The sequence below is a fragment of the Phacochoerus africanus genome, chromosome 5, assembly GCF_016906955.1.
Source record: "Phacochoerus africanus isolate WHEZ1 chromosome 5, ROS_Pafr_v1, whole genome shotgun sequence".
Classification (NCBI taxonomy): Eukaryota; Metazoa; Chordata; class Mammalia; order Artiodactyla; family Suidae; genus Phacochoerus; species Phacochoerus africanus.
The window spans coordinates 19581304-19594279 of record NC_062548.1 but is presented as its reverse complement, the minus strand read 5'-3'; the positions used below and the strand labels follow the sequence as shown (position 1 = coordinate 19594279).

The 12976-nt window shown below is 53.4% G+C and overlaps 1 protein-coding gene across 1 annotated transcript; it reads left to right on the top strand.

The window, feature by feature from the left end:
• Positions 1-8392: 8392 nt before the first annotated feature.
• TUFM (Tu translation elongation factor, mitochondrial) lies at positions 8393-11829 on the top strand. The gene is made up of 10 exons (XM_047780199.1): positions 8393-8557; positions 8661-8855; positions 9327-9493; positions 9718-9822; positions 9909-10073; positions 10190-10322; positions 10411-10515; positions 10629-10780; positions 10874-10993; positions 11461-11829. The coding sequence occupies exons 1-10, from the start codon at positions 8515-8517 to the stop codon at positions 11632-11634; spliced, it is 1359 nt and encodes a 452-aa protein (XP_047636155.1). The 5' UTR covers positions 8393-8514; the 3' UTR covers positions 11635-11829.
• Positions 11830-12976: the final 1147 nt, after the last annotated feature.

Below are 12976 nucleotides of genomic sequence, written 5' to 3'. Positions count from 1 at the left end.
AATAATGAGGTCCGTTTGAGGTGTGCCGGTGGGACATCAGGAGGCAGGTGGACCTATAGGCTGGAGCTCAGGAGAGACATCAAGGCCAAATATAGAAACGGAGACTCATTAAGGTGTAGTAGAGGGCTGTTGAAATCATGAGCACGATGAAATCCCTAGTCAAGTCACAGTGACCTAGCTTCAGCTGGCCTAAACAATAAAGGAGTCTCTTGGCTCCAGCCATTGAAAGGAGTGGGTCAAGCTTCTTCAAGAACAGCTGAATGAAAGCGCCAAAAGAAGAGTTTCCGCTGTGGCTCGGTGGTAACGAACCACCGACTAGTATCCATGAGGACGTGGGTTCGATCCTTGCCCCTGCTCCGTAGGTTTAGGATCCAGCATTGCCACGAACTGCGGTGTAGATCGCAGGCGGCTGGGACCTGGCAGTGGCGTAGGCAGGTAACTGTAGCTCTGATTCAACCCCTAGCTTGGGAACTTACATATGCCTGGACAACATACATCTTCGGAGGTGGCTCGGATTTGATCCCTGGCCTGGGAACTTGCATATGCCAGAGAATGCAGCCAAAGAAGGAAAAAATAAGTAAATAAAAATGCTGGAGTTCCTATTGTGGCTAGGAATCCGAGTAGTATCCATGACGATTCGAGTTCCATGCCTGGCCTCGATCAGTGGGTTAAGTATCCGCCGTTGCCGAGAGCTGTGGTGTAGATTGCAGATGCCACTCGGATCCGGAGTTGCTGAGGCTGTGGTGTGGGCTCGCAGCTGCAGCTCTGATTTGACCCCTAACCCGGGAACTTTCTTATGCCTCGGGTGCAGCCCTAAAAAGGACAAACGACAACAAAAAAGAAAAAAAGGATGATAATTGAAGGAGGGAAGTTTGGGGAAGGTGAAATGGCTGGGATCCAGCACCCTGGTTAAGGCACAGTATTAATAAGAAAGGGAGAAACACGTCTTCCTGCTTAGGAAAGGGCTGGGGGAGTGGGGTGGGTAGGGACCTGTGATAAGCAGGATGCTTTCAGCTGCAAGTAATAGGAACCACCCCCCTGCCATTTAAGGTAGTTTAAACATGAAAAGAGGAGGCGTTTATTGACTTGCAGAATTTAAAAGGCAGAGATACAATGACATTAGGCATGGCTGGAGGAGAGGCTTACAGTGTCCACCTGAACTTGCTCTCAGTTTCTCAGCTCTGCTTTCCTCTGGACTTTCTTCTCAGGCAGATCGGCTCCTCATAGGCAGCAAGACAGCCACCTGGCTGGTTCCCAGCGGGTTAGAGTTCCAAGCTTACGTCCTACCAGCCTCCTAATCCTAGCAGAAAAAGAGCATAGCTTTCCCAGTAATTTCAGCAGGTGTGACAGGGCTGTGTCTCATCAGCTGAGCTTGGGTCACCTAATGCCTATCTGATTTTTTAGGTGTTTTTTTTTTTTTTTTTGGCTTTTTAGGGCCACACGTGCGGCATATGGAGATTCCCAGGCTAGGGGTCTAATCAGAGCTACAGCTGCTGGCCTATGCCACAGCAATGCCAGCTCCCAGCCGCATCTGTGACCCACACCACAGCTCGTGGCAACGCCGGATCCTTAACCCACTGAGCAAGGCCAGGGATCAAACCCACAACCTCATGGTTCCTAGTCGGGTTCGTTAACAGCTGAGCCACGACAGGAACTCCGCCTATCTCTTGTATAATAAAGAATTTGTCTGGTCTTTGTCCCAGGTTTCTGGCCCAGAGCTTTTCACATACTTGAAATTTCCCGAGTGACTGAAGTGTCTGTTAGCCACGAGCTCCTCTGAGCACACCTGAGTTTTTGCTGATGCGGTGACTAATGGCAAGTCCTGTATAGCTTCAGGATGGGAGCTGATCAGCAGAGAAGCCAATTTTGTGATTACAGAGTTGGGATTTTGAGCCCGTTTGCCCTCCAGGGAGGGAAGGGGGCTTTAATTGAGCTCAATCACATTGCAGTGATTTGGTCAATCCCACTTAAGTGATGAAACTGCAATAAAAACTTTGGACTCTGAAGCCCCTCAGTGGGGCTTCCTGGTTGGTGAAGACACTGATGTGTCAGGTGACGTGTCCTGATTCATTGTGGACTTCACGCTGTTATCTCTTCATTTGGCTGTTCCTAAGTTGTATCCTTTATTATAAAATGTAATCATATTCATTATCATAAGTATATAAGCTTTCCCAGAGTTCCGTCTGTTGTTCTAGCCAATTATCAAACCTGAGGGTGGTTATGGGAAACTCCCAGATGTAGGCAGTTGGCCCGAAGTACAGATGGCTGAGGCACCTCACTTGCAGCTGGCAGAGGAGTGAGTCCTTACCTTGTGGGGTCTTTGCTAACTCCGGGCCAGAACTCAACTTCAGTAAACCACTGGAGGTTGAGACAGAATACCCACCCTGAGTTCCTGTCGTGGCTCAGCGGTTAACGAACCCAACTAACATCCATGAGGACGTGGGTTCGATCCCTGGCCTCGCTCAGTGGGTTAAGGATCCGGCGTTGCCGTGAGCTGTGGTGTAGGTCGCAAATGCGGCTCGGGTCCCAAGCTGCTGTGGCTGTGGCTGGCAGCTATAGCTCCGATGGGCCCCCTACCCTGGGAACTTCCATGTGCTGTGAGTGTGGCCCTAAAAGACAAAACTAACCCTGAATGGACAATGATGACTGTGATGGATAGATTAGGCTGATTGCTAAACACTGGATTGCGGACCCATCCTCTGAGGTTGGGATGCGCTGAGCATGGCAGGTTTCCTTCAAAGGAAAACCCAGGTCTCTGACGGAAGGGTTGCACGTGGGATTCTTTCTAGAGATCATCCAGAGCCTCCACCGCCCCAAGACTTGGAGATTCCCTAATTTTGTCCTCTTTTCTGGGAGGTCAAATTCATCCCTTGGTGCTCTGGCCACACCTCCTGCCCCTCCCAATCACGCTTCGCTCCGTCAACGCTCTGTCAGAACACCGGCAGCTAAAGTACTCCACTTCACCGAGGTGCTGCCTGACTCGACACACACCTCCTTCCCCGCGTCTGCCAATCTTCCTCCCTCTGGTTTCAGGCTTCAAAGTGTAGCCTGTTGTGGGAAGCCATGTGTGGCCAATGCACGTAGGCTGCCTCTCAACTGCCTTTTACTTCGTACCTTTTTTGGTTTTTTTTTTTTTTTTTTTTGCTTTTTTAGGGCTGCATTCACGGCACATGGAGGTTCCCAGGCTAGGGGTTGAATCGGAGCTACAGCTGCTGGCCTGCACCACAGCCACAGCAAGAAAAAAGAAATCAAAGAGGACCACTGAGAAGAGGGTGATGGGGAGTTCCCATCGTGGCTCAGTGGTTAATGAATCTGATGAGGAACCATGAGGTTGCAGGTTCGATCCCTGGCCTTGCTCAGTTAAGGATCCGGCGTTGCTGTGAGCTGTGGTGTAGGTTAAGGATCCGGCGTTGCTGTGAGCTGTGGTGTAGGTTAAGGATCCGGCGTTGCTGTGAGCTGTGGTGTAGGTTAAGGATCCGGCGTTGCTGTGAGCTGTGGTGTAGGTTGCAGACGCGGCTCGGACCCCGAGTTGCTGTGGCTCTGGAGTAGGCTGGTGGCTACAGCTCCGATTAGACCCCTAGCCTGGGAACCTCCATATGCTGTGGGAGTGGCCCTAGAAAAGGCAAAAAAAGAAAAAAAATGAGGGTGATGGAAGAGGTGACGTCTGAGGTGGGACCAGAAAGATGAGAAGGAACAAGCCTGGGGAAAGCTCCAGGGAAGCGCATTCCAGGGAGAAGGAAGAACACCTGCAAAGACCCTGAGGTACAACAGTGAGGCTGGGAGAGAAGGGAGGAGAAGCATCCTCGATGAGGGCCAAGGAGGTAGGCAGGGGCCAGGTCTTTGCAGACCACAGGAAGGCGTTTGAATTCTTTTCTTTTTTGTCTTTTTTGGGGGGGGCGGGGGAGTGCCCCGGTGGCCTATGGACATTCCCAGGCTGGGGGTCGAGTCGGAGCTGTAGCCTACACCACAGCCGCAGGAACTCGGGATCCCCAACCCACTGAGCGAGGCCAGGGATGGAATCCACATCCTCATGGATAGTAGTCAGGTCCATTACCACTCTCCTACCCTGGGAACTCCTGGATTATCTTTTCTTTTTTTTTTTTTTTTTTTTTTTTGCCTTTTAGGGCTGCACCTGTGGCATATGGAGGTTCCCAGGCCAGGGGTCCAATTGGAGCTGTAGCTGCCGGCCTGCACCACAGCCACAGCAACACCAGATCCCAGCCACGTCTTCGACCTACACCGCAGCTCATGGCAGTGCCATATTGTTTCTGTTTTGTTTTTGTTTTTCTGATCCACATTTTAAGGATTGATCTGGGAGTTCCCGTCATGGTACAGCGGAAATGAGTCCGACTAGGAACCGTGAGGTTTCGGGTTCCATCCCTGGCCTCGCTCAGGGGGTTAAGGGTCCAGTGTTGCCATGCGCTGTGGTGTAGGTCAAAGATATGGCTCCGATCCAGCGCTGCTGTGCCTGTGGCGTAGGCCGGCAGCTACAGCTCCAATTCGACTCCTAGCCTGGGAACCTCCACATGCCGCGAGTACGGCCCTAAAAAGATTGATCTGGCTGCTGTATGGAGAAAGGATGCGACAGTTAATGAGAATAAGGACAGAAGCCAGGAGACCCATTGGAGAGGTGGTGCGCGAGAATCCCGCTTGGAGCCACAGTGTTGACAGTGGAGAGAGAAGCGGTCCCACTGAGATGAACTTGGAGAGAGAACCAGTGGGACTGGGTAATGGATGATGTGGGGGGAGGGAAAAGGAGGAAGGTGGTGCCATTTACTCGGAGGTGTAAGGACAGTGTGGGAGAAACAGAGGGTCCTGTTTTGGATACATTAGGTTCACAGCATCTCAGAGGTAGCACTTTCCTGTTTGGAAGGCTCATTGATAGTTCAAGTATAAACATGCAGAGTGGCCTCCTGTGGCCAGGCACAGAGTATCCGGAGATAAAAGAAGCCTGGTCCTTGCCCTACTCAAGTCTCTTAGTCTCAGGCAAGTGAAACCAAGAAGTGTATCTCAGGGTACCGAGTGCTGTAAGACAGATTTATCTGTTAGGATGTATTTGGCCGTAAGCAACAGACAAGTCTGACAGTCTGGCTTAAACAATGAAGACATTTGTCAGAGTTCCCGTCCTGGTTCGGAGGTTAATGAACCTGACTAGTATCGATGAGGACTCGGGTTCGATCCCTGGCCTCGCTCAGTGGGTTAAGGATCCCGAGTTGCCAGGAGCTGTGGTGTAGATTGCAGACACGGCTCGGATCTGGTGTTGCTGCGGCTGTGGCGTAGGCCGGCAGCGGTAGCTCTTATTAGCCTGGGAACCTCCATAGGCCTCGGATGCGGCCCTAAAAAACCAAAAAACAAACAAAAAACCCCACACACCACAACTGTCATTTCACACTGCAAGGAAACCAGGCTTCTGAGATCCTCTTCGATTCGCCCTCTTGTGGATTTTGGCTTCATTCTGGACTGAGAGCATGATGGGCACGGTAGGTCCAGGCTTCCCATCCAGACCCAGCAAGTGCAGAGTTAGAAGGAGGGCCATCTCGTCAGTGTCTCCTGCTCCACAGTGAGGAATCCATTCCTGGAAGCCCTCTCCAAGGCAGATCTCCTCTTACCAATCACAAGCCCCAAAGGAACCACACACTTAACCCTAAACAAACCCCCTGGCAAGGAGAATGGGAGCACCAGCAGTGGACTCTCCCTGTCAGGACTGATTCGTGGAACTGGGAAAAGGGCCACTTGAATAAAATTGAGGCCCCAACTACAGGAAGATGGAAAAATGGCTGCTAAGCAGGAGCTCAGTCATGGAGCAGAACGAACATGGACAGCTGGGGAGACCCAGAAGGTCATTTGGTTTCAAAAGCATCTTTTTTTTTTTTTTTTTTTTTTTACTTTTTAGGGGAGCACTCACGGCATATGGAGGCTCCCAGGCTAGGGGTCAAATTGGACCTGTGCTGCGGGCCTACACCAGAGCCACAGCAATGCAGGATCTGAGCTGCATCTGTGACCTACACCACAGCTCCCGGCAATGTTGGATCTCAAACCCACTGAGCAAGGCCAGGGATCAAACCTCATCCTCGTGGATGCTAGTCAGATTCGTTAACCACTGAGCCACGACGGGAACTCCCAAAGCATCTTTTTTTGGGGGGGGGGGGCATGTGGAAGTTCCTGGACCAGAGATCAAACCCGCACCACAGCAGTGACCTGAGCCACAGCAACGACAATGCTAGATCCTAAACTGCTATGCCACCAGGGAATACCTCAAGAGCATCTTTTAAAATTTTTTATTGCTTCTTAGGGCCACACCTGCAGCATATGAAAGATCCCAGGCTAGGGGTTGAATCAGAGCTGCAGCTGCTGGCCTACACCACAGCCATGGCAACACTGGATCCTTAACCCACTGAGTGAAGGCCAGAGCTCAAACTTGCATCCTCATGGGTACTAGTTGGGTTCTTTTGGGAACTCCTAATTGATTCATTTTTTTAAACTATTTGCCATACCAGTCTTTCCTTCAAACTAATACACATTAAAATAAACATGGCGCTGGAATTCCCGTCGTGGCTCAGTGGAAACATATCTGACTAGCATCCATGAGGATGCAGGTTCAATCACTGGCCTTGTTCAGTGGGTTCAGGATCCAGCGTTGTCTCGAGCTGTGGTGTAGGTCAAAGACGTGGTTCAGATCCTGCGTTGTAGACTGGCAGCTGCATCTCCAATTCAACCCCTAGCCTGGGAACCTCCATGTGCCATGGGTGCGGCCCTAAAAACACAATAATAAAATTAAAAACCACAACAACATAGCACTAGAATATAAAGCATTAGTTCAAGTACCATTCCTAAAAATCTCACATTCTGGTAGTGGCCAACAGTGTCTTAGGATAAATTCCCAGGAGCGTAGTGACTGAGGTACGGGCTGGGAACCCTTTTAATACTGTACCAGCCCTTCTTAAGGAGAGCTGATGGGTTTGGAAGGACAGGAGGACAAACATCTTGGCATGTTTCTCATTATGACAGTTAAATTACAGAATAGTACATTGGCTAAGTGCACACTTTCTTGGAGTTTAGTTCGGCTGGGTTCCTCAATCATCCTGATGCCAGTTTTCTCACTGGTAAAACAGAGGAAATAATATTCCCACAGAATAACATTTGGCACTTTGAATGTGAACAAATATGAAGCATTTGCACAGTGCCTGATCCATAAAACAGCTCTAGATCTGAATTTTCCAACCTCCCCTAAGCCTAAGAAGGGTGTATATATGTATCATGAATAAATATAGCTTTCTTGTCTGTGCCCAGACACTACTGAATCATAATCTCCAAGGAGGAATTAAGGAATCTATTTGAAACAGACACCGTAAATTGAGTCTTGGGATCTGCTGAGTTCAGAAACATTAATCAAGGTTAAGCAGCTGCTATTATCCTTGCAGGGTGATGAGATGATGGATGTGAAAGTTAAAGGTCATTTACTATCCTTGCACTCATTCATTCAGTCAACAGACATTTATTGAGCACTCACTGAGTGCCCTGCCCAGTGGTAGGTGCCGGGGACACAGCGGGAACAAGACAGGCTCAGGCTGCCCTCAAAGGCACCAGAGGTTGGTCCCTTACCTGGTCATCTATAAAACTGGGTGGCTGGGGGGGACGACGATCAAGGGAATTACTCCCTGGGCTGCTGAGAGGCAACAGGGGTGGACGGCAAACTGTCTCTGCAGGCTGCGAGCCAGGAGCGAGGGTCAAAGACTGTGGGACCTGGAGCCGTCCGGACCCCGTTCCCGCCTCCTACCTAGCTCACTTCCTTTCAGACCCAGACGCCAGGATCTCTCTATGAAGCAGATACTACTACTTCCATTTTATAGATGAGAAAACAAAGAGTCAGCGGAGAGAAGGATCACACTAGAGCCCCAACCCCGAAAGACTCCCAGGATCGTCTTCCCCCTGAGTCGCAGGGCCTGGTCCTACCTCCAGCTGCGAGATCTGGCCACCAGATGAGTCGCCAGACACGCGCAGTGGGTGGGACTCCACGGGGTTCGGGGCCAGGACGTTCCTGGGTCAGCCACATCCGGGCCGCCACCTCTGCCTCAAAGAGGGTCGAGACCGTCCTTACGTACCCAGCCTCGGTCTCCCTAACTCTCACGCTAAGTGCCCGCACAGCCTGTCGCCCTGGGAACTACAACTCCCATGAGCCTCCGGGGCGCAGGTGCGCTTCGCGGCGCTCATCGCCCCCCGGCGCCACCAGAGAGAACTGCGTGGCCCCTGAACCCGCGAAGGCCAGGGGCGCCTGGGAAACTTTCTTCATCCTTCCCCAGCCCAGAGGCACCAGCATCTTCCTGGACGTCTTCGGTCCCGAGCCCGGAAGTTGACAGGGAGGGTCATAGAGACTCGGGGCTAGAAGTGCCCAAACTTGCCCTCTCGGCCCTCACTTCCGCCGGAAGCCGCTTCCAGCCTCAATTGCCCTTTGCTTGGTGCACGCGCCGGGGTCCGAGCGCCGTACCCACTGTTCCCGGCGCCCGTAAGACCACAATGGCGGCCGCCACCCTGCTGCGTGCGACGCCCCTCTTCAGCGGTGAGGGGGCGGGGAGGGCGATGGCGGCCCGGGGGTACACGGGGATCGTCGGGAGCGGCCAGGCTCAGACCCGCGCCCTGACGCCAAGCTTCTGCCCCGGCAGGTCTCGGCGCTGGCCCAACATCACTGTTGCAGGGTCTGTTGCGGCCGCTGAAGTCCCCGGCACTGCCCCTCTTGTGCCGCGGCCTGGCCGTGGAGGCCAAGAAGACCTATGTGCGCGACAAGCCCCATGTGAACGTGGGTACCATCGGCCATGTGGACCACGGCAAGACCACACTGACCGCAGCCATCACGAAAAGTAAGCGGATTTGGGGCGGGGGGGTCGGGCATTCGGCAGCGCCCGCTCTGCAGGCGGGACGTGGCGCCGGGGAGGTGGGGCCCGCCGGAACGCTGCTGGAGGTGTTTAGCATGGGCCCCAGGAGCCTCACCTCGGGTGGGCGGTAGATTGCAAGATTGGGGAGACAAGACTTCCGTCGAAATGAAGAACTTTGTGATACATAAATGGGGGGACCCCGAATGGCCTCCCTCCAGCCCGGAGGAGTGCCCTGTAAGCAGAAGCGTTACCTTAGAGACGTCCCAGGGCTGACCCTTGACGCCCTAAAAGGTGAAGTTATTTCCGTTCCCAGGAGTCGAAGACGAAGGTCTTGGAAGCTTGCTTTCTCCCAGGCTGTCTCCCGTTTGGGTGGGAGGGGCCCAGAGGTGTGGTCTGAGCCCTGCCTCTTCCTCCAGATCAGATCCTTAGCTGAGAGGGGTGCTCTCTTCCCGTTAGTTTTAGCCGAGGGAGGCGGGGCCAAGTTTAAGAAGTACGAGGAGATCGACAACGCCCCAGAGGAGCGAGCCCGAGGGATCACCATCAATGCGGCCCACGTGGAGTACAGCACTGCCAACCGCCACTATGCCCACACAGACTGCCCCGGTCACGCAGATTACGTTAAGGTGAGAGAGCTGCTGGGGGCAGGCCCTGGAACTGCTCCTCCGCCCCCGCGCACCCCCCCCCCCGCCACCATCGGGTACGATGTTAGGCTTGTGGGGAGGAGGTTAAGAGAGCCAAGATGTCTGGGTTTGAGATCACGGATTTGGGGGCCTGGCCAGTGGAGGTGGCAGGGGGAGGTGGGACCCGAGGTCACTGAACTACAGTTTTCTCTCCTTTCCTCACCCAGAATATGATCACAGGTACTGCCCCGCTGGACGGCTGCATCCTGGTGGTAGCAGCCAACGACGGCCCCATGCCCCAGACCCGAGAACACTTACTACTGGCCAAGCAGGTACCCAGAGCCAGAGTATGGGTGGAAGGAGGAAGGAAGGGCAGAGCCTTCACTCACAACACCGTTGCTCCCTCTCCCGCCTGCAGATTGGAGTGGAGCACGTGGTAGTGTATGTGAATAAGGCGGACGCCGTTCAGGACTCTGAGATGGTGGAGCTGGTCGAGCTGGAGATCAGGGAACTGCTCACGGAGTTTGGCTACAAAGGGGAGGAGACTCCGATCATCGTGGGCTCTGCCCTCTGTGCCCTTGAGGTGAAGGCGGGGTCAGGCCGGGCATCCCAAGCTCTGCTGAGTCTGGGGAGTGGCTCTTGGCAAGTTAAGGGGAGCAGAATGGAAGTTTCAGGGTCCTGTCTACCTCCCGCCCGTAGCAACGTGACCCTGAGTTAGGCCTGAAGTCTGTGCAGAAGCTGCTGGATGCTGTGGACACTTATATCCCAGTGCCCACCCGGGACCTGGAGAAGCCTTTCCTGCTGCCTGTGGAGTCTGTGTACTCTATCCCCGGTGAGGACTCTGCTCGCTCCCACTCCTCCTCCTCCTCCTCACAGAAGCTTGCCCAGGGTCCCTGATGTCCAGTCCTGTCTCCTCCCAGGCCGAGGCACGGTGGTGACAGGCACGCTCGAGCGTGGCGTTTTGAAGAAGGGAGATGAGTGCGAGTTCCTGGGACATAGCAAGAATATTCGCACTGTGGTGACAGGTACAGAAGGAGGCCCTGGGCCCCTGGGGCTCTGGTCTGCCCTCTCCCCTTGTGGGCCACTTGCTCCTTCCTTCTGCCCCACACCCTCCTCCCTCGTCTCCCCTCCCACCTAGGCATTGAGATGTTCCACAAGAGCCTGGAGAGGGCGGAGGCTGGCGACAACCTGGGGGCCCTGGTCCGAGGCTTGAAGCGGGAGGACCTGAGGCGTGGCCTGGTCATGGCCAAGCCGGGCTCCATCCAGACCCACCAGAAGGTGGAAGCGCAGGTGAGGGCTCCGGGCGGGGTGGGGATGGGCCGGGCACCGTGGGCAGATGTGGTGCTTCCAGCCAAGCCCAGCTGCTCCCTCATTCTCTCACAGGTTTACATCCTCAGCAAGGAGGAGGGTGGCCGCCACAAGCCCTTTGTGTCCCATTTCATGCCTGTCATGTTCTCCCTGACTTGGGACATGGCCTGTCGGATCATCTTGCCACAGGGGAAGGTAGGGCACATGTGAATGTGGGTGACTTTTCCTTGGTGAAGAAAGGCTGGATGACCATGCAGGTGGCATTGGTGATAGAAAGGTCTGGATCAGTGGATTGAGGGGGAACGCGTCCTGATCCATTCACCCACCCGCAGAGATTTCCCAGGGAAAGAGTTCCCGTTGTCGGGAGTTCCTCTGTATTGTACCTAAGGGCTCAGTGAAGCCCTGTGACCAAAGAACCTGTATGACCCCATATCTCCTAAACATTTTTTTCTTGAGAACGTACCCGAGGACTTCTGATCACCAACGCATTTCTGCCTTTGCATATGCTGTTTGCATGTGCCTGAGAGCTGGGATGAAGGTCTCCCCAGAAAGAATCATCACCCCGCTGCACTTGCCCATAGCCTTTAACCTCCTTGGTAGCAAACAAATGGGGAAGGGAGGTGCCCTGAAGACCACGCCTGGTCCTTGTCTCTGCCCTCCAGGAGCTCGCCATGCCCGGGGAGGACCTGAAGCTCACCCTCATCTTGCGGCAGCCAATGATCTTAGAAAAAGGCCAGCGTTTCACCCTGAGGGACGGCAACCGGACCATTGGCACTGGCCTTGTCACCGACACGCCGGCCATGACCGAGGAGGACAAGAACATCAAATGGAGTTGAGTCGGGACCTCCGCCAGGGCTCTCTTGTGTTCCGGGCTGCACTGGCCCATGTTCTCTCCTACCTCTCTGGCGCCCCGGTCCCAGGGCAGACGCTGCAGCCCAGCCGAGTTACAGCTAGACTGACACTTCCCCTGGCCAGAGGGCCACACGGCTGGCCAGGTGAGGTAGGTCAATAAACTGTTCTGTAAATAGAAAGCTGGCCTGTGTGTGTCTTGTGTCCTTTGTACACATTGGAGAGGATAGAGTGGGAAATACAAAATCCGAGGTGAAGCCCAGGACAGGTGAGCTTGTGAGATCCCTGAGCCGTCTGAACTGAGTTCAGCTCTCTAGCCTCAAGAGGTCAGTGCTGGTACAGGATGGAAAAAGCTCCAGCCTTCTTAACACCCCTCAGCACTGCTGGGATAACTTGAAAAAGCTAAAGAAATCGAAAGCCCGTCTGGTGAGTTTTGTAGGATTGCCTAGCAAAATGCTACATTCGACAGGCTCTGTGCTGGATATCCTGCCGGGAGGTCCAGGGAAAGTATTTGCTTATAGCCTGGGCCCAGTTCAGGTGCCAAACCCCACCCGGTTTCCTCTTTGAGTAGTTACTAGGCTGCTGCCGCCTAGCCATCGCAGCTAGGCAACACTGGGGACTGTACCTCTAGATGCAGCACGAAAAAGGTACTTGATACATTTAAGAGTCTGTATGCTTGAAAGCTTATCACCACCATATCACTGATTCCAAACAGGAGTGAGAAACTATAGAATGTAGATTTCATTTTCAATGTCAGTACTGAGGCTTAAGGTCTGTTGAACACAGGAAGTAAAACGAAACTTTTCAAGACACTGAAATGACTGATCAGGATGCCCAAACGTAACATTCAGCAGGGATTTCCCTTTCAAACATGGATCCTGATACATGAGTATGTCCTGAATACCTACTGACAAGCAACTCAAAGAGAAGGGAACTCTTGGGTGCAAGCTGGGAGCTGTTTTGAGAAACAGCCTGATCGGTGACTGCAGAGCAGGGGAGGACAGACAACTGTCATGAAAAAATGTCCTGTTCAAGGGTAAAGGGTAGGGTGAGCTCACTTGCTTTAGCCTCTTAAGTGCCCAAGGCGAGGCTGAAGGTTTTCACAGGTGGATTATACTCTTCCATCAGGCTACTCAGTACCACCAGCAGTTACACCTCAGTACTACAGAAACCTGTCTCCATCTGCGTGCAAACCTCCTCTGCTGTCAAAGGCTTTTTCCTGCTCCTGCTTCTTCCATCACCACCTCTCAACTCCCAACTGACCCCCTTTCATAGAGCTGTCCCTTGGGACCCCAAACCTGCCCAGCTTCTAACAGCCAATTGGCTGTT

Coding starts and splice junctions, on each gene's coding strand:
- TUFM (XM_047780199.1), top strand. CDS start 8,515: ATGGCGGCCGCCACCCTGCTGCGTGCGACGCCCCTCTTCAGCG. Junction 10,074..10,189: donor CTGCCCTCTGTGCCCTTGAG/GTGAAGGCGGGG, acceptor TCCCGCCCGTAG/CAACGTGACCCTGAGTTAGG. Junction 10,781..10,873: donor ACCAGAAGGTGGAAGCGCAG/GTGAGGGCTCCG, acceptor ATTCTCTCACAG/GTTTACATCCTCAGCAAGGA.